Source organism: Channa argus, chromosome 15, assembly GCF_033026475.1.
Source record: "Channa argus isolate prfri chromosome 15, Channa argus male v1.0, whole genome shotgun sequence".
NCBI classification, from domain to species: domain Eukaryota; kingdom Metazoa; phylum Chordata; class Actinopteri; order Anabantiformes; family Channidae; genus Channa; species Channa argus.
The window spans coordinates 1,930,955-1,953,428 of NC_090211.1; the positions used below are offsets into that span (position 1 = coordinate 1,930,955).

A 22,474-nucleotide genomic window follows, 5' to 3' on the forward strand; every position below is an offset into this window, starting at 1 on the left:
TCAGCCAGACTGAAGTAGAGAGCGAGCTGCAGGCCACTACGAACGTCTCACCTGGGTGACGAGCCCCCTTGTGGCAGGAAGTGTGTACTACCTCCAAACAGATAATCAAATAAAATACATCTTAAAGTTTTTTTTTTTTTTCATGTATATATGCATACAACGTGACCACACGGTGCTGTGCATCACAATATCAACCAAGACCAGCAGGGTGTTGATACCATGGATAAAAACAAATGCACAAATGCAACTGAACATAACATCCAAAAATCCAACTTAATTCATTTTATGATATTGTCAGAAATGTGTCATTATCTTACATCAATTTAATTAAATTTGATTGTGCAGGTTTACCCAAACAAGTGTATCATTACATTATGTATGGTAAAAAGTAAATTCAAAGCTTACCTGTTACAGTGGTTACAGCAAACTAAGGTAAAAGGCAGAAGGAGAAAGAAAAAAAAATCACTGCTTCTAATACCTGTTATAAACATAGAAATTTACAAAATGTTACAAAATAATAAGTGATTTGTCATTTCGAGAACACAATTTGAAGCGACCTGAAATGACAGGATTGCACAAAATGACACAAATAGTTTGTGGCTTGTGACAGTACTCCCCAACATGCTTTGCATTTTCCAGACTAATAGGCATCTATAAATGAATGAGAAACAAACAAATATTCATCCATCTTTCAGGCAGTCCATGAAAGCATTTAACTGTTTTGCTTATTGCTCTTCATGTGTGACAAAAAAAATCTCAAATCCTGAGTTTATCCATGGTCAGTCAACCAGGCAACAAAACAAGCTGTTCCAGTGTTTGCTATTTTGATCACCTTTAATAAATCTCCCCACTGGTTGATGTGCTTTTAATGTCCAAAATGCCACAAACAAACCACCCTTTGACAATTTTATTGCATTCCAAATCTATCAGCACCTTCTGGAAGAACTCAAACTGTGAACTTTAGTTCACATGGGTAGTTGAGGGTTAGGGAGTATATGGGAGGGTTAGGGAGTATAAGTGTTTCTTAGGTTGGTCAGCAGTTCAACACTCCAAAATCCTCTGGCTGTTCAGCTTCATCTGCTCCTTCTTTATGAATCACGGAGATGCCCATGGTGATCTGTGCAATCCCACTTTCGCCATCTTTAAGGTTGACACTCTATAGTGTTAATAATAGTTTAAAAAGGATTTGCCATTTTAAAATAAATAAGGGTAAATGTATTCCACCCTAAGTCTGACCTTAAGTCTCAACAGAAAACAGCCTGAGCTTCCAACTGGAGAGAGTGATGCTGTACATGAGGCGAAAAGACAAATACTGGAGAATTTGTCCCGGCATTATGGAAAAAGTGGAGCTGACAGAAGTGATGCTTGCACATTAAAGAAGGACACTTTTTATTTCTAAAGAAAACACATCATGATGCAAAAGCCCGTCCTGTCACTGTCCTGAAAAGCAAGTGGACTTACCTCACACACACCTGGCAAAAGAATATCTGAGCAACAGCATGTAAATTCATGTTAATTGCTTGCAAACCAGAATCTGGCTGTGTTCTTAGGCCAATAAATAAATGGCACAACTTAAGAGAACTCACTAAGTTTCTTACCTGATTTTTAAGCTCACTGAACAAAATGGAGACATGGGCAGAAATGGTCCGGAAACAGACATGTTCTGCTGGCTGACTGAGTGTCATACACTGATGCTGCTGCATAAACTTTATATAAAACACAACAATAAGAGTAAAAAATATGTTCTAAAGCTGTTGAGGATAAATGTATAATACTTGAACATGACCAAATACCAAAACTTAATCTCTACAACACTTACAATAACAATTGTTATCAATTGTTATCACAATATATCAAAATAAATGTTTACCTTTATAAATGTTTATCTTAAAAAGAATCTGCATTCTAGAGAGTATAATTCTATGTTCAACCCAAAGACTAATTCAACTTAAATGACCACATTGCCATTGTATGCCTCCACCAAACCATCAAGTTTCCAGGCATATTTATTCATACTTGTAATTCTAATCAGTTGATCCATTAGTGCAGTGGACGTTTGTGCCAGATGAACTTTCCTCTGTGTTGATTGATCTCAGTGATGAGAAGAACTGTCAGCTTTTTTTAAAACCAAAATTGTCCAAATATAATATTACTTTTCTAATGCTTTAGTCTGCAACTAAGTTTTAAAAAATCCAATCTGTGAGTCTTGACGAATTAATCTGCAAAATTAGTTTTATTCTGTAAAGTCATACCTTAAAAATACCAAAACAATTTTTTTTACAATCATCATTAGATAGTTTTCCTTTCAAATAACAAGAAATGTCTGCAGATAACGATCATTATGGCTTGTTTAAATATAGTAAAATACTATTACTGCGACTGTGGCGCAGGAAGGTAGAACGGTTGTCCACCAATCTCACAGTTGTTGGTTCAATCCCCGGCTCCTCCAGTCACATGTCGAAGTGTCCTTGAGCAAGACACTGAACCCCAACTTAGTTGCTCCCGGTGAGTGTTGGCCAGCTGCATAGCAGCTCCCCCATCAGTGTGTGTGATTGTGAGTGTGAATGGGTAAATAAGAAGCAGTGTAAAGCGCTTTGAGTGCCAACAGGTAGAAAAGTGCTATATAAGTTTACCATATTATTTTACAGTACACTTAATTGTAAAAATAATTTTTAAAAAACTCTTAACTGCTACTGTTTTGTAACAAGTAACATGTTAATTACAATTCTGGCACTTTACCCCTTATAAGTCGTTATTTAACAAAAAAAAAAAAAACAGACAAATCTGTAAAACAATTTTTTTTTAATTACGGGAAAAAAAAAATTTTATTAGCTCTTTTGTTTCCTCATATGCAACAACTCTCCCGCCTCCTTTAACACAGCATGTCAGAATTGATATTTCTCTTTCTGACTCAAATGTGTTTGTTTGCTCCAAGAATGGAAACGTTCAATTCTTCTTTTCTAAAACAGACACTTTAACACGTTCATGCAGCTCCAACTGTTTCCTGAATGTGATTTTGTCTGTCTGTGTAGAAGAAGAAACAGGGACAGTGAAGATTGTTCAGATAAATTAGTTACTGATGTTACTGCACTGAAATGCAAAGAGTAAAGCGAATTGTGTTCAACGTCTGCTCTGTCCTCTAAGACATCATCCTGTGTCTCTAACACTTTAATTGAAACTGTCACAGAACTGCTCAGAACATTGTTTTGTATGATAATGTGCAGAGCGCACAGAGAAACCTCCACCTCCTCCATCCGATTGCTCCACTCTCATGTCGGATGTCCTGTCTTTGGTCGCTGAAGGCTCATGAAGCCAGTTTGATCTAAATATCTTCGTCCTATTCTCTGCTCCAGTCGTATCTAGTGTGGGAAACAAACTGTAGAACAAGAGTCAGTCGGACTGTGTGAACCACTGTCTCTGCTCCTCCTCTCCACCAACAGATTAACGTCAGCTACAGCTTCTCTTTAAAGCAGAGAAACACGCCTCTTTGACGCTCCTGTTTCATGTCGGAGCAGATGCAGAGACCAAGAGGAGATCTGAAAGGAAGACTGACTTTTAGACTGGACTCGGATGCACTCAGTGACACGTAAACGCCTCTGAAGTTCACATGAGGTGGACCAGACGCGGAGAGTGGGAGGATCTGTTTTCCTACATACTGAAGGCACTTGAACGCAGAGTGTGAGAGGTAGAGTCAGTACTTTGTCCTCACAAACCAAACCAGTGCCCAAATGATTACTATGAGTCCAAGTCTGTTTTCTTCATGCTGGAGACGAAAACGCGAGAGCGCGTTTAGGACAGAACGCTGCATCTGGATCAGAGCAGCTGTGCTGCTTCTGACTCCATCCATCCTGCTTCTGAAGAGAAGACAGAGCTGTGGCGGTTAAATCCATGAGTTGTCAGTCCTGAAACTCAACCATATGATGTCAAGTCACCTGCATGAGCTTTTAGACTGAAGGAGCAGATTCCAAACAATTGTTTTTACACACAAAGAGGAGGAGACACAACTGTCATTACTTTCGTTTTGGAACCAAACGCTGTGCATGTATTTACTACTGCAAATAAAAATCTGGGTGATGAGCCATTTGATAAGCAGGCTGAGCTATTTGTATTTGTACACTGTAACAAAAAAACAGTAAATCTTACAGTATAATACTGGCAGCAGGTTTACCAGCCCATTACTGTCATTTTACAGAAAATTTCCTGTAATAAGTTACTGTTCTTTACTGTAATCAGAAAATACATGAAGATACTTATTTAAGAATTCTACTGAAAACTACCTGGGCATACTTTCCAGTATAGTACTGTAAATTACTAGTAAACCAACCAATTTTGTGTGACCAGTTCAGCTATCAGACTTTTTAGGGCAAAGCAAATCACCTGAAATAAAGACCAAAACATCGTAATGATAGAAATCCAGCATCTAGTGACAGGAGACAGACTGGGGCAGAGCACAACGGGGTTAGAGCATTGACGAGCTCGAGGTCCAACATGGCAGACCTGCTTCTAAAGGGGAGTGCACAGGTGCAAACGATGAGAGAATGACAGAGAGATAGTTCATAAACAACTTTAACAAGTCTGTGTGGGACATTTTGATCATAGTTTCAATAAAAATATATAATTTTCTTTTGTGAAGAGTCTGCTGTCTCAGAGGCAAATGTCAGAAGAGGAAGTAGTTTTCTTAAGAAAAACTGATTGTGAACAAAGCTGACCATAGGGTCCGAGTTTTTTTTTTTTATGATTATCATTCATGCCATTTTCACCTTTTATAACATTAAATGATTTACACAGAATTCCTGTATGAGTCAAGGAGCTAACGGTTCTTAATTAAATGTACATACAACATTAATGCAAATTTGAAGTAATTTTATATGTACAGTACAAATTGCTACACACAATTGAACTTTTTCAGGCTTGTGAATTCCTGCATTTAATGATGTCGAACACTGTCGGGACAATATTCTATTTCATCATTTCACAGTGAACACACGCAAACACACACACACACACTTAAAAACAATATGTCATCCTGAGAATAAGATGACGCTATAATGGAATGCGATGAGAACACAGTAACAGACATGGTACAAATATAAAGTAAAGGGGGTGGCATCAGGGGTTATGTGGTGAAGGTAGGTAGAGCGATCATCCACCAATCCCGCAGTTGTTGGTTTGAGCCCCTGCTCCTCTGCTCACATGTCAAAGTGTCGTAGCAGCAACCATTGTGCGAATAGGTGAATGAGAAGCAGTGTAAAGCGCTTTGAGTGCAAATAGGTAGAAAAGCAGTATATAAGTGCAACAAGTTACAACAGTCAGTGTTGTAACTTTAAACTAATCTTTACATTGACCACATTGTTCCTTTGTTCCATTGTTCAAAAAAGTGTCCCTGAGCAAGAGACTGACATAACACACCATCAAAAAGGGGAAAGGTTTTTCTCAATATGTTTAGTGAAACACTGTTCAAAGTGCCCTCCCTCTTCCAAAAGCACGAACGGATGAACCCCATACATGTGTCCGTTTGTCCAAGTAGGTGAACACAAGTGCAAAAACAGTGATAAACATGACAGGGGGAAAACATGGGAATTAAAGGAACTGAACGTGTCAGAAAAGGAAACAGGAGGAGAACAAACTAAAGAAGAGTACAAAAAAAGCCAAATTACAACATGAACAAATCTATAGAAACATGCCGCATGAAACAACTAGAAATACAGGCCTTGTTAGAAGTGATTGTTGACAAGAATGTTAGTGAGGAAGCTGATAATTTACTCATGAAGCTGATTGTAACAGGAATCAGATGTGTGGCTTAGTAAAAAATCTAAGCAAAGAAAGAGGTGGAGCTGAGAGAGAGACTGGGCCTCAGCAAACATCATTATATTCTTCGCTAAAGGGTGAGTAATAACATTGTACACCAAAATAACCCAAAATATATTTGTTCTGTAACATTAAGCTTTAACATGGAGCTGTCTTTTGCCCACCTGGAGCTACTGATTACATATGTAAGTACCTAGCAAAGGTTGTTGTATCAGCAGCTATAGTAAAAGTCATATGTGAGGGGTTTTACTGCAGCATTTTTGGGGGACACTGTAGTGTTGACAAAACTGTGGTGATCATGGGAGCAGACTTTAACAAATGAGCTGCTGCTAAACAACAACCTGGAAACCTCAGACGTTCCCAAATGAGGAAAGATTTTTCCTGTTATTTATTTAAGTATAATTATTCAGCATATTTTGTTAAATAAGTTAAATAGGCTTCTTTCGGCATAGTAATGGAGCCTAATACATCTTTTATGGGGGGTAATACAGATTTAGTAAAAATATGGCCATTTAATCTGCTTTTTACAGAAAGCAGACTCTGAACTTAACATGGACCCAGATTAAGATGGACGCATATCTTTCTGTCACCTGCCAGTACATAAATGATGACACCAAACTGTCCACACAATAAAGAGCCAAATTATATTTTGCCTCAGTCTTGGGGAGGAATGAGGTCATGTGTCTACTTACAGATAGTGGTTTAAATAGGAGCCAGTGTGCCAGTCTGCTTCAAATGCACCATATCCCGTGCTTTGCCCACACTGTCAGCCTTGATGCAATTCAAAGCCAGACACATAAACTTGTGTCATTCTTCCAATCCAGTACTAACACCACAGAGAAGCTGTTCACCACCCAGCAACAGGTGGGCAGGCCTAAAAAAAAACTTCTTCAACAGGTGGAAAAAAGGTGGAGAAGCACTTTCTTCATGCTTCAACAATTATTTGACCCTCACATTCTCTTACTGTCCTGGACTTTTATTTTTTTACCCCTTTTTTCCACTTCCTGTTCCCAGTTCAGTTCTCCACCTTTTACCACTCGTCAATGTTCACAATTGTTTTCACCTGTTCTCCTGCCTTTTTAAACCCAGCTCACCTCTTGGTTCTCTGTCAGATCATCATCTCACCTTGGTTATCTATGCAACGTCTCCTGGTGCATCTGTCTCCTTGTTTTTGGACTCCTGACTCCGTCACCTGTTTCTTTGGCCTCAGATTTGATTTGATTGGTGTCTTAGTCATTTTTTATGGGTATTATTTGTTTTCTAGTGTGGGTTTGCCTAGTTAAGGTGTTACGTTCATGTTTAGCTTTTCCAGTGTTTGTGATTCCCTGGTATCATTGTTTTAGTTCTCGCTAGCTCCCTCATGTACTCATTAGCCTCATCCTTGTTGGTTTTGAGTTTGGTTAGTTCCTATAGGCCTGGTTTATGCTTCTGTGTTTGTTTGGTGTTCACCTTCCAAAAAAGTGGCAGTTTGTCCTTCTTGTAGGAGAGAAATAATGTTAGTAGTCTTCTTATTTTCCTCATAATTGTCAATAAAACTAATTTGCTCACCCTAACCTCTCCCGCCTTGTTTCACTTGCGTTCACTCTAAAGACTGACCTCACTGCAGCCTGACATAACTCTCCCAACTAGTGCTAGAATCCATCAACCAATTCCTCCAAGTTCTTAAACAATTAATCATGCTACTGTAGAAACATCAGGCAAAAAACTTGTCACAGCCTCAAAGACACTTCTCATCCAGGACACTCCCTGATTTTACTGTTGCCATCAGGTAGATTGTGCATATCAATCAAGACAAGGACAAACCCAACGGCAATAAGAACACTCAATTTATCCAAACCTAATTTCATGTGAAACTTTAATTCATTGATGTTTAATACTCATATTTATATTTGTGCAATAATTGATCTCCAGTGCATGAGGGATTGTGCTACTGCAAATGTAGAATGTACAGTTGTTTGTAATTTTTGTACTTCTTACTATTTTACCTTTTTATACTACTGTGATTGTAAATGATACACTGACCAGGTGGCACTTTAATTCTGTTGTACATGGTACAGTGACAAGATATTTTCTGAAACTCTTACTCAAAAAAAATTAAAGAAATTCAAGGTGCTTATAGCCTTATACAACCCTGACTAAGGGCTGTGTCAAATGAAGATGTCCACTGTCTACAATATAGGTCTGTCAGGCAGAATCGAGTCCTGCATGCGTTTAACATCTTATAAAAAAAAAATAAAAGGTGTTCATGAGGAGATCTTCTTTCCTTATATTCAGCAGCTCCCATATGTATGTTCAAACTACATCCCAGTGTTTACAATGAAGTTTACTCAAACAAGACTGAATGTGTTTTGGTAACGCAACAGACAAACTGGCTAACGTGACTCATTCGAAGGTCTATTATTAATTAACGGATCCATGGTTAAATTTGAAACACCAACCACTGAGCAGTCATGATGCAGCTTGTTGGAACGCCACTCGGAAAACAACAGTCAGCATAATCTAACGCCCGTACTTGAATTGATTTTCAGAAAGAGCCTCACACAGGAATTAATCACGAAAACCTTCTTAGGAAGTCTCAGATGTTGTTGGTTTATGAGCCTTTTGCAAACAAATTGTCATTTTGGGCTGTGAGCTTCTGTTTCAGCCTGTGTGTTAGCTGTTGTGAAAATGTGACTTCAGACTGGACACAAGCGTCGAAGCAAATAGGAGAAACTATTCTGCCTCAGGCATTTTGCCTCTGACCTGAAGATGGGACACAAGACTAAACATGGCTGTGTTCCAGTTCCACAATCAGGTTTTTTTTTTTTTTACAGTATTTACAGGTGGACACTGTGATACTGCATTAAGAAATTTCCTGTAATAGTTTCTATACTATCTGGAGTGTTGGCAGAACAATGCAATGAGGCATCCTGTTCTGTTCTTTTACTCTACTGTGACTTTAAGTGTCATTTTCTGAATGTCCTGACAATGGAGACCACTGAGAATAAGACTAAAACATGATGTTTGTTGCTCTAACTTAATCGGATTTGACTGATCTTGCTCTTCCTCGTCCTTGTCCAGCACCTCTGTTAGCAGCTCTTCGTTCTCCCCGACTGTCACCCTCCACTGCTGAAATTACAAACTAGCTCACACATGCCACTTCCTTTTAAACTGGCTTTTACCCTGTGTACTTACTGGATTCAGCCAAGTAAGTGACTGGGTACATGTCTTGTACAGTTTCTACCTGTAGTGGGATAATATAATCACTAACAGTATGTGTGTTTAATCTTGGTGGTTTATGTGTTGTTACATTTTGCATTAACTGTGCACACAAAACAACTTGAAGGCTAAAACACACATTGTGTCCTGCTGTCATGTTTTGGGCTCTAATGGTTTGTAGTTTTGCTCTCAGATCAGCTGGAACAGCTCCTTTACAGTCTCTCATGTCAACATCAACCATAATCAATTACATGCAATGTCAAATGATTTATAAAACAAATGAGTTATGAATCCATTTCCCCTATGACCATAAATATGACTCAATATTTACAGCTCCATTAAATCTACACCATGTCCAATGATCAACAGTCAACTGCTCCACTAATAAGTGCAGCACCCAGTCCGTCTCCCACATGGGGAGAAATTATAGTGGAGACTTTGATCAAGGCTCAAACTGTTCTATTTTTCATCCTAGGACTGCTGCTTTAAGTTTTCTTTTTTCATACCAGAAAGTCTCCATCTTGATTTAGAAGAAGATGTGTTTAGTTTGAGTTTTTAAATTTGACCTGATGTAGCAGCCCCAGTGTCCCCCTTCGACTCTTGGGAAGGTGAGCATCCTTATTTCAGCAGTTTACTGCTGGCTTTTGTTAATTACAACAATTTAGAATTCTTATTTAAGTTTGGAAGGTAAAAGCTACTGTCAGAGTTGAAAATGCTGCTGTTTACTAAACCTCAACCATCTTCTACTGCTGTCAATGAGCTTATTATCAGGTTGTCACGTCAGAATCAGACCCTGATTCTTAACTTATCAAAACAAAACTAATCAGATTAACTCAACAATTATATTGCAAATTACAACTTAAAAAACATTGTTAATATTAGGGAATACTAGTGAAAAGGGAAGAAAGTAATTTCACATACAGTCTACACATTGTACAGAGACCCGTCCCATTCTATGTAAAACGAAGTGACTGTGTGGCTGCTGGGAACAACATAGGTAGATCCACCATGTACTTCTTTGAACACGTTTTGTAACATGTTGTGAAGCAAGGTGTCACAACACATTACGGTTACACACCAGCAGTTGTGGTTTTTTTTCTATATATGTATTTCTGTAGGTAACAAAGTTTGATGTAACATTCAACAAACTTTCCAAAAGTGACGTGACAAAGGGTCAGTTTTTAATTGAAGTGTGTTGATCAATAACACTTCTCTTACTGTCCCTTGTAATGACACCATGCTTGGTTTCTGCAGCCTTTCTCAATTGCACTCTGTAGTTTCATAAAACTAAAAAAATGACTTTACAAAACACCAGAAGGAAGAAAAAAGTGTGTTTCTGCTTTTACTTGAGTTCACTGTGCTCTGCTCGACTACTGAAACATCCCTTTCAGCCTCAGCCATGGGGAGCACACATCATAGAAACTTGTTCTCTCTGACAATAGGTGAGATACTATTTACTAAATCCTTATCCCATTTTTGTCTACGGAATGGTGTTTCTTTTTGGAATCAAGGCTGAGTTCAAACATCCCTTCTTGTTCTTGTTCTGTTTCATTAAGAATTAGAAATCACTGAGAGTTGTTTCAGCTCACAGTGTGCGATATAATGATCCATGTCTTTTTTTTTTCTCCACAGTTGTCCTTCTACTTACCTCAGGTTCACCTTCCATAGGTCCGTTTTATCTTCTGTGTGTTTTATACAACTGTTGTAATTTTATATTATAATACATATGACAGTACATGACACATATTGTTTAGTGTCTGACATCAGACTTGGTTTATCTATTGTAGTCTGTCATAGTTAAAATTATTTTATGTCTTAACCCAAATAATAAAGTATTGTGTTTTATTGGTGTTTATAGTTGTGTTGATACAAACATGTATATCCTCAGATAAATAAGTAACAGTCCTGTTTTAAAAAAATGTTTTTTTTATGTTTTTAAAATATAGTTGCTGTGATGAACACGAAACATATTAAACTAAAATTTCTTCCAATCCTATGTTTTGTGACAACAGATGGTGTCAGATTAGCTGGGTCTGGATCTACTCGGTGCTCTGGAAGAGTTGAGATCTATTACAACAACACCTGGGGAACAGTCTGTGATGACGCCTGGGACTTAAATGATGCTGAGGTGGTTTGTAGACAGTTGGATTGTGGTACAGCAGTAAATGCCATTCATTCAGCTCACTTTGGTGAAGGAACTGGACAAATCTGGCTTGATGAAGTGGCCTGTTCAGGAAGTGAAAGGTCTCTGACTGAGTGTCAGCACAGTGGATTTGGGACACACAACTGTGGACATGGTGAGGATGCTGGTGTGATCTGTTCAGGTGAGAAAATCTTTGCATCAAATACACTTAAGAAAATCTATTTCTTGTTATAGTAGCCACACTGCAGCATGTTTTGAGAGCTGAAAAAAGCTTAGATATGTGAAAGAGCTACTGGTACATTGAACTGACACATCTGATTACTTACTATGCCATAAAGGCTTATGAAGGTTTTTATTGGTGTTTACAGTTGTGTTGATACAAACATGTATATCCTCAGATAAATAAATAACATTCCTGTTTTTAAAAATATAGTTGCTGGGATGAACACATAACATATAAAACTAATTTTCTTTCCGATCCCATGTTTTGTGCCTACAGGTGGTGTCAGATTATCTGGGTCTGGATCTACTCTGTGCTCTGGAAGAGTTGAGATCTATTACAACAACACCTGGGGAACAGTCTGTGATGATGGCTGGGGCTTAAATGATGCTGAGGTGGTTTGTAGACAGTTGGATTGTGGTACAGCACTAAATGCCACTCAGTCAGCTCACTTTGGTGAAGGAACTGGACAAATGTGGCTTGATAATGTGGCCTGTTCAGGAAGTGAAAGGTCTCTGACTGAGTGTGGGCACAATGGATTTGGGACACACAACTGTGGACATGGTGAGGATGCTGGTGTGATCTGTTCAGGTGAGAAAATCTTTGCATCAAATGCACTTAAGAAAATCTATTTCTTGTTATAGTAGCCACACTGCAGCATGTTTTGAGAGCTGAAAAAAGCTTGGATACACAAAAGAGCTACTGGTACATTAAACTGACACATCTGATTACTTACTATGCCATAAAGGCTTATGAAGGTTTTTATTGGTGTTTACAGTTGTGTTGATACAAACTTGTATATCCTCAGATAAATAAATAACATTCCTGTTTTTAAAAATATAGTTGCTGGGATGAACACATAACATATAAAACTAATTTTCCTTCCGATCCTATGTTTTGTGCCTACAGTTGCTGTCAGATTAGCTGGGTCTGGATCTACTCTGTGCTCTGGAAGAGTTGAGATCTATTACAACAACACCTGGGGAACAGTCTGTGATGATGACTGGGGCTTAAATGATGCTGAGGTGGTTTGTAGAAAGTTGGATTGTGGTACAGCACTAAGTGCCCCTCAGTCAGCTCACTTTGGTGAAGGAACTGGACAAATCTGGCTTGATAATGTGGCCTGTTCAGGAAGTGAAAGGTCTCTGACTGAGTGTGGGCACAATGGATTTGGGACACACAACTGTAATCATAGTGAGGATGCTGGTGTGATCTGTTCAGGTGAAGATTTTTTCTTATTACTGTTTTCCTACGTACTAAGTAGGATATTAGTAATGATTTTCAAAATGATAATTAGGTTGCAAGGCAGACAGTGTCGGCAATTCAGCCAACGTAGCAAATATAGGTAAGAATGCTGAATGGGCCTGTACTCTATACAAACAGTTGTTTAAGAAAAGTATCCACAGCCCTTAACTTGTAAATGAGAAAAATGCAGATTTTTTTTTTTTATTTAACTGAGATTTCTCATTTACATTAGTATTCAGACTTTTTCCTCTGACAGGAGAAATTATGGTCAGTTGCCATTTCAGTGTATTGGGATGGAAACTTAATTCTAAATTCAATTCAGCTAGTGCAATTTTCGGACGACACCTGCTGCAGATAATCTTGTCAACCAATCCATTGGACCACCTTCCCCGGTCCAGATGGAGAACCGTTTCACTGTTCTTGAAGAGCTGGAAAGTCCGACCTCCCCGGCGGCGGTTCCCTGTGACTCCCTGCCCCGTGAGATACCACACGGCTCCACCTCCCGCGGGCAGCGCGGTCGGAGCCTGCTGCCGGGGCCTCGCCAGACCAGACGTGCCACCACCACCAACACCGTGCCTCCAGAGAGGAATCCACATGCTCCTCCTCGGCGCACCTCTCCACCGCACCGTCCTCCCGGTCCGACGATGCTAATTATTGGCGACTCCATCGTTAGAGAAGTCCGCTTAAAATCAGCTAAAACGTGTTGCTTTCCTGGAGCCACAGTCACTGACATAGCGGAGAAAATTCCAAACCTGATTGAAAAACATCCTACAGCAACAAAAGTAGTGATACACGTTGGCACAAATGACACCAAACGCCAACAGTCTGAGTTGCTGAAACGTGACTTCGTGTCATTTTTCAACTCACTGGAGCGTTTCCACGACAGACGGTTCTTCATTTCCGGCCCTATTCCCACGCTGGTTCGTGGTGTTGGCTGGTTCTCCAGACTCCTCAGCCTGCACACATGGCTTCAATCACAAGTCTCCGAACACGGACTCTTTTACGTGGACAATTTCAATCTTTTCTGGGATCGTCCTCAGTACTTCAAGCAAGACGGACTGCACCCGAACTTTCTGGGATCACGGATGTTGACTGAGAACATTGTCCACATCATCTCAGTCTCCGGAGACTGACTGACCATTGAAAACACCTGTGGCTCTGATGTGCTCACCTGTCCTGCAACCTCCGCTACAACACCCGACAACATCCACAGGTATAAACAGTCCGAGATACTTCTGACTTCTGACTAATCTGACGTTACCAGCAGACAAAATGCAGCTCTTATGGATTCTAATTTTTCACCCAGGGACTTTTATTATTTTGTTGAATGTTATGATCTTAACCACACTGCTCTTTGCCCCATAGAGACTATGTCTGCTCCACGACCAATTAAACTTTTTAAACCAAAAATGAACACAAAGGGAGTTAATCATAAAAAGTTAAGACTACTGCTCATACTGAACCAAAACCCAAAACTTTCAAATATGGATTATTAAATATCAGATCTCTCTCTTCTGAATCTCTGTTAGTAAATGACTTAATAAACGATCATCAATTCGATTTATTTTGTCTCACTGAAACTTGGTTGCAGCAGGAAGAATATGACAGTTTAAATGAGTCATATTAAGTATCATGTTCCTAGAAGCACAGGCCGAGGTGGAGGAGTAGCAGCCATCTTCCATTCTAGCTTATCAATAAACCATAGACCTAAACATAGCTATAACTCATTTGAGAGTCTTACTCTTAACCTTTCACACCCAAACTGGAAAACTCAAAAACCACTATTATTTGTTATAGTGTACCGTCCTCCAGTCCCTTATTCAGAGTTTTTGATTGAATTTTCTGATTTTCTATCTGATTTAGTGCTTAGTACAGATAAAGTCATTATAGTGGGTGACTTCAACATTCATGTAGATGCTGACAGTAACTGTCTCAGCACTTTGTTTAATTCATTATTAGATTCAATTGGTTTTTCCCAAAATGTAAATAAACCCACTCACTGTTTTAGTCACAGCTTAGACCTTGTCCTTACATATGGCATTGAAACTGATGATTTAATAGTATTTCCTCATAATTCTCTTCTGTCTGACCATTTTCTAATAACATTTGAATTTACAATAACGGACTATACAGCAGTTAGGAAAAAATTCCACTACAGCAGATGTTTATCTGAAAATGCTGTGAATACATTTAAAGAAATGATTTCTTCATCTTTTTCACCACCATGTGTCAACACTATGGTGAGTAGCCATCTTACTCCTGTACAAATTGATTATTTAATTGACGATTCTGCAGCCTCACTGCGTATGGTACTAGATACAGTTGCCCCTCTGAAAAAGAAGGCCGTGAATCAGAGGAGCCGACCTCCATGGTTCAATTCACAAATGCACAGCTTAAAGCAGGCGTCATGAAAGTTAGAAAGGAAGTGGCGTTCCACTAATTTAGAAGAATCCCGGTTAGCCTGGAAAAACAGTTTAAAAATGTACAAAAAAGCTCTGTGATGCCAGAACAGCATATTATTCATCATTAATAGAAGAAAACAAGAACAACCCCCGGTTTCTGTTCAGCACTGTAGCCAGGCTGACTAAGAGCCATAGTTCTGTTGAGCCTAGTTTTCCCTTAACTCTGAGCAGCAATGACTTCATGACTTTCTTTACTAATAAAATTGTAGCTATTAGAGAAAGAATTCACCAGATCCTCCCTACAAATATTACAGATAGCTCTTCATGTACAGAAGTGCTAGAATCCTCATAAAGGCCCCAATCCATCTTAGATGGCTTTACACCCATAGATCTCACTGAGTTAAGTTCAACTATTGCCTCCTCAAAACTAACAACATGTCTTTTAGACCCTGTTCCAACCAAATTGCTTAAAGATGTTCTACCTTTAATAGACACGTATATACACGTATCATATTAGATTTGATTAATCTCTCTTTAGAAACTGGCTATGTACCAAAGGCCTATAAAGTTGCTGTAATCAAACCATTACTTAAAAAACCTTGTCTTGACCCAGGTGTCTTAGCCAATTACAGACCAATATCAAATCTCCCGTTTATTTCTAAAATCCTTGAAAAAGTAGTTACAAAACAATTATGTGACCACCTGTACAGGAATGATTTGTATGAAGACTTTCAGTCAGGATTTAGAGTTCATCATAGTACAGAAACAGCACTGGTAAAATTCTCCAATGATCTTCTCCTGGCTTCAGATAATGGACTTGTGTCCGTACTCGTCTTACTAGACCTTAGTGCCGCATTTGACACCATTGACCACAACATTTTATTACAGAGACTAGAACATGGATTTGGGATTAAAGGAACCACATTACATTGGTTTAAATCTTATCTGTCAGACAGATTCCAACTTGTTCATGTTAATGATGACTCTTCTTTATGCACCAAAGTTAGTTATGGAGTTCCACAGGGCTCTGTGTTAAGACCAATACTTTTTAATCTGTATATGTCACCTTTAGGCAAAATTATTAAAAAACATTCCATAAACTTCCACTGCTATGCAGATGATACCCAGCTCTATTTATCTGTGAAACCAGAAGATACCAACCAATTAGTCAAACTTGAAGCATGTCTAAAAGACATAAAGACCTGGATGTCCTACAATTTCCTACTTCTAAATTCAGACAAAACTGAAATTATTTTCTTTGGGCCAAAAAGATGAGAAATAATCTGTCTAACAATATAGTTACTTTAGATGACATAACTTTGGCCTCCAGTACTGCGGTGAGGAACCTTGGAGTTATTTTTGACCAGGATTTGGCCTTTACGTCACATATAAGACAAATCTCTAGAACAGCCTTCTTCCACCAACGGAACATTGCTAAATTAGAAGCATCCTGTCTCAAAGTGATGCCGAAAAACTGGTCCGTGCATTTGTTACTTCTAGGTTGGACTATTGTAATTCCCTACTCTTGGGGTGTCCTAATAACTCTCTAAAAAGCCTTCAGTTAATCCAAAATGCTGCAGCAAGAGTGCTAACTGGATTAGGAAAGAGAGATCATATTTCACCTTCACTAGCTTCCCATAAAATCTAGAATAGAGTTCAAAACCCTCCTCCTTACATACAAAGCTCTTAATGGTCAAGCTCCATCATATTTAAAAGATCTCATAGTTCTGTATCGCCTGATTAGACCACTTCGATCCCAGAATACAGGCCTACTTGTGGTTCCCAGAGTTTGCAAAAGTAGAATGGGAGGCAGAGCCTTTAGCTATCAAGCTCTTCTCCTGTGGAACCAGCTTCCAATCCAAATTCATGGGGCAGACACCCTCTCTACTTTTAAGACTAGACTGAAAACCTTCCTTTTTGATAAAGCTTATAGTTAAAACTGCTCACTCAACCTGAACTAGCTTTTCTCTATATAGTTATTTGTCACCACTGTATGCCATTAATTTTGTGTCCTACAACCTGTACAATGCTTTGTTGTTGCTTTTTTGTTGTTTTTTTGTTGCTTTTCTTGTTGTTTTGTTGTTGCTTTTTGTTGTTGTTTTGTTGTTGCTTTTTGTTGCTTTTTGTTGCTCTTTTCTTTCTCCACTTTCCACTCACCCCAACCGGTCAAGGCAGATGGCCGTTCACCCTGAGCCTGGTTCTGCTGGAGGTTTCTCCCATTAAAGGGAGTTTTTCCTCTCCACTGTTGCCTAGGGCTTGCTCAAGGGGGATTTGTTGGGTTGCTTCTACATACTTGTGTAGTCTGGACTTTATTCTGTAAAGTGCCTTGAGATGACTTTGTTGTAAATTGACGCTATATAAATAAAGTTGAATTGAATTGAATTAAATTGTGTGTGTGAATGTGACTGTGGTTGTCTGTGTATGTCTCTCTGTGTTGGCCCTGATAGACTGGAGACATGTCCAGAGTGTACCCCAACTCATACCTTATGACAGCTAGGATGGACTCCAGCCCCTGCCACCCTCAACAGAATAAACAGTCAAGGCTGTTTGAGCTGCATGAAACACATAAGAAATATCAACATTTTACGCACATTTGTTTTGAATGATATTGAGGTCACTATAACATGCTATTTTATGATCTTCAAAAAGATTTAGGGCCCTAAAATAACATAACCACAACTGTAGTAGTTCAAGAACCGCTGATAGTTCGCACAACATGGGGGAGGGGAAAACATAATTCTGTGAAGAACATTACACACCCTGGGTGAAGAACTGCTGAAAACGAAGGTAACCACGTTAGGGACAGTCAGAAAAAACAAGCTGAAGCTTCCCTTGAGCTGCTTGTGATGAAGAAGAGGAAGATGGCAACTTCAATGTTTGCCTTCACTGACAGAGCCACTGTTGCCAGCTATGGGAAAAAGAAATATCCTGTTTATGAGCACCCAGCAGTGACATGCTGTCCTAAGCACCAGAGAAGACTAAAAAACCACAAATAGTCTTGGACTACAATGAGACAAAGAGAAGGGGTTGATAAGCAGAACAAATCTCACAGCCACATAAAACCGCTGATGCACGACTGCCCGTTGGCGTCTTGTAATTATGGAGTGAAATAAAAAGGACTGGAACAGGGAAAAACTGAGTCGAAAGAGAATTTTCCTGGATCACCTAGGTTATATGTTGCATGTTGCCTTGCAAGAGCATCAACAGCTGCTGCAACTGTTGTGAAGGAAATCCAAGCAGAGACACACAACACAAATTCTTCAGTGGTTCAAACTGGATGCAGGTAATGTGGCAGGTGCCAGGTGTGGCCCAAGAGACAAGTCTCCAAGACCAGCAACACCTGTGTGAAATGCTAGAAACGCCTCTGCAAGGAACATGCATGCACTCTCTGTACATCATGTTTACAGTAGTGCAGACAAAACCTGGAATGTACCTTCTGGTGGCCTGAATGAAAAATATGCCTCATTTTAGTAAGTTTGTTTTTTACTATCTCAAACAAACAAATAAATAATATAAAACCAATAAAACACAAAAAATACATTTCTTTCCAATGTTAGATCAATCAGTGAGATTTTATGGTTTTTAATTATACATATAGGTGAAAGCAGATTTTTGTAAAACAATATGTGGCCTCAAGATTTTCCATCAGTTGTATTTTTTTAAACCAAACTGACATAAATTTCACCTATAGTATTTATTTTTAATTAAGATCAAACAAACATATTCAGATACATACAAAAACATCTACTTAGAAATAATATAAAACCAATAAAACACCAAAAAGATATTTCTTTCCAATGTTAGATCAATCAGTGAGATTTTATGGTGATCTACATATTTCCTCATAGTTGCGTAACAGGTATTCTAGATGTATAAGCGGGGTGGGTGGAGGGGTCGTTTTATTTAAAGGAATATTTAGGTGGTCGACAAGCAAACAAGGTACCTCAGACATAAACTTATCAGTTTTAATTATACTTATTTTGTGCAGGTTTAAATTGCTGGGGTCAAATTGAACCCAAGGATAAAATATGTTAGTGAATTAGAAGATAACAGGAGGGTAAAGATAATGGATGGATGGATGAATGGATATACTCTCTTCATTCATTCTAAAATATTTTATAGATGAAATGATTTGTATGAAGTCATTCTTTGTATTATATGATTGTAAAGCTGTATTATGTTCAACATCCAGTCTGAACTTACAATTTTAAACCTTTCTAACCTACAGTATTGTGTGTTTTACCCAGTGACTCTGCAGCCCAGCATCTCTCTGACATCCCCTAACAGAGGTCTGGTCTGGGGTCCTGAAGGTGCTGAGATCACCAGAGGCTACAGCTTTGTCATTAAATGCTCCATTTCCCCTGTCAATCCCGGAGGTTTTTTTCATCTCATCTTCTCAGACTCCGACATCACTGACACCAAGTCAGCAGTCAACTACTCAGCCTCTTTTGACTTCCCTGCAGCTGAGTATGAACATCAGGGTAACTACAGCTGTGTGTATGAAGTGACGTGGTCTACACATAATTACACATCAAGGCCATCAGCACCAATTAGAGTCATCATTAAAGGTAGAGTTTGTTTCTGAATGATACACTGTGTAAATGATAACATCACAACACAAAGAAAACTGGAAAAGTGACTTAATATTAACTTAATCAGCTTAGTCAGAACCGGATAAAGATTGGTAGAACCGGATAAGATTAAAAATGATTACATTCATATGAAATCTTAATATATATTATATTTTATATAATTATACATGTGGGCGAAAGCAGATTTTTGTAAAACAACATGTGGCCTCAAGATTTTCCATCAGTTGTATTTTTTTAAACCAAACTGACCTAAATTTCACCTATAATATTTATTTTTAATATTTGCCTCATTTTCCATTGCATCAAAATATGCTGATAGAGTTAATTCTTCAAATAAAGAAAACCAACTGAAATATTTTTTCCTTTCCTGGAGGACACTGAAATATGGATTGTTGGAGACAGCTGTCCTTAGTCTCCAGTTTCCATATGAGCCCATAACTTTGTTAACCTGTACAAAATACAGCCTGTAGTATCTCCTGTACTTAATTGACATATGACCCTAATTCTCTGTATATAACACCATATAGCTAAGCAGCCTCCTCTACTGCCACAATCAACCTACTCTGCAACAGCCATTTCGATCTCTTCTGTGCCATTACACAAACTGAGATGTCATGTTACACTTTATGTCAGAGTTACCATAGGTTTCAGGGTTTTTTTCCATCATAGCCTCCTCCTTTATTACTGTGGGCATATTTACAGTTATGCCAAATTCTTTTCATTTCCTAATCACTATAAGTGTTCAGAGATATGGACGTGGACTCATATCACTGTCTGGCTTCTGCCCTGAACCACTTTTTCATGAAATTGATTAGAAATTCTAATTTCTTAAACTTGGTACTTACTCATCATAATTTTTGACTTGATTGTAGTCAACAGTGCAGGAAGTCCTAATCATAGAGTATTTGGTTTAGTGAATATAGTTTACCAGGACAGAAAATTAAATATACGGGATGAACCAAAAATGTCCAGTACCTGCCTGTAGTACATCCTGGACCTCATTGGTTCAACGTATTTTATGTCAAAACCTACTGTAATTCTTAGTATCACTGGTTGAAAAAATAAAAATAAATCAGCCATATATCCAAACTAGAACAATAATGAAATCAGATTAAGCTCCAGAAAAAGATTTTTGTTGGAGGTGGAAGGTTCATATAAGTATTAAATCTTTTTCTTTCTAGTGCCTCTGTCGTTGGTGGCCTCCTTGGTAACTTCTGGGGTCCTGCTGCTGCTGCTGCTGCTCTTGTTGGTGGTCTGTGTGTTCCACAGGAGACGACAACAAATCAACCAGCCTGGATCAGCCATCGTAAATCAAAGTATGTGCTCAGCAGGAAACACAATGTATTAACAAATATGTTACTTTATATACGGTTTTAAAAACTTGCCATAATTGTTCTAATGTCTGTATTTCAGTGAATATCAAGAACAGTTCTGAAGATGATGAGGACAACAGAGTCTATGTGAATATTGAGCCTTTCAACACCAAAAGGAAACAGAAAGAGAAAGTAGGAGGAACAAAGGAAGAAGATGATGATGATGGTTATGAGATGCTGGACACTAAAAACAATTATACAGTATATGGGGATCTTTTTGGTACAGGACAGGACAAAAGAGAAGAAGAGGATGATGTAAAAAGCAGTGATTAAGAAAATGAAATGTAAATGCTCCCAACCCACTTACTCACTGATCACATTTATCACATTTATTCTCATAGATAAAGTTTGAAACATTTTTTCTTCATTAACATAGTATTTAATTACAATTCAGCAAATTATCATTCATTTATTAGGGGGAATGCAAACCTATGGACTGAAATGATTAATTCAATTCAATTCAACTTTATTTAGTCATCTCAATGCACTTGAGAGAATAAAGTACAGAATAAAGTCAAGACTATAAAGAGGGTCGACCAATTTCTTTAAATTTGTTTACAGCTTTTCACTGAAGCATCTGCTTTAGCGGAATTTTTCCCTAACTGCTGTATAGTCTGTTATTGTAAATTCAAATGTTATAAAAAAAATGATCAGACAGAAGAGAGTTGTGAGGAAATATTGTTAAATTATCCGCTTCAATTCCATAAGTAAGAACAAGGTCTAAGCTGTGACTAAAACAGTGAGTGGGTTTATTTACATTTTGGGAAAAACCAATTGAATCTAATAATGAATTAAACGCAGTGCTCAGGCAGTTACTGTCAGCATCTACATGGATGTTAAAGTCACCCACTATAATGACTTTATCTGTACTAAGCACTAAATCAGATAGAAAATCAGAAAATTCAATCAAAAACTCTGAATAAGGGACTGGAGGACGGTACACGATAATTCTGTGTTTTCTTTTTTATTATAAAAAATTATATCAAAATAATAAACTGCTTTTATAAAAGAACATTTGCACTGGCTTAATGTGGATTATTATTCTGTTTAGGTTAAGTGTTGAGCTTGGATTCATGTGGCATTTCAATGTAAGAGGACACAAAATTCTGCACCCTACTGTACATGGATGTGTAACTTATTACCATAAACTAAGATTTGGTCCAATATAAAGTAAAACTATGAAGTTACTAAACAGCATTTTTAATAATGTTACAATGAAAGTAAATATAAAAATGAGAGTAATATTATTTTAAGATATGAGAATGGTATTTATACAGGATTTATAAGCAGAAAAGTCCAATAAAGTGCTGAACAGCTTATTCTAAATTCTCATTCCTCTGACAAGTTGCTGCAAGACAAGTGCTTATTATCGTGGTATAACTCAGCCCTTCACTCATAGTTCTATATTTTGTCACATTAAAGAGTTACACCAGCAGCAGCGTGACTTTGACACACTGATGTAATCCCAGGTTTTTGTAACAGTCTTGTCCAAT

The 22,474-nt window shown here is 38.2% G+C and overlaps 1 protein-coding gene across 1 annotated transcript; it reads left to right on the top strand.

Annotated features, from left to right (window-relative positions):
* Nucleotides 1-10,328: 10,328 nt before the first annotated feature.
* Nucleotides 10,329-22,010, top strand: LOC137099529 (deleted in malignant brain tumors 1 protein-like). Its single transcript, XM_067476502.1, has 8 exons — nt 10,329-10,448; nt 10,639-10,674; nt 11,019-11,330; nt 11,649-11,960; nt 12,279-12,590; nt 19,264-19,497; nt 20,790-20,924; nt 21,022-22,010. Exons 1-8 carry the CDS (start codon nt 10,406-10,408, stop codon nt 21,252-21,254), a joined length of 1,617 nt encoding a protein of 538 aa, XP_067332603.1. The 5' UTR covers nt 10,329-10,405; the 3' UTR covers nt 21,255-22,010.
* Nucleotides 22,011-22,474: the final 464 nt, after the last annotated feature.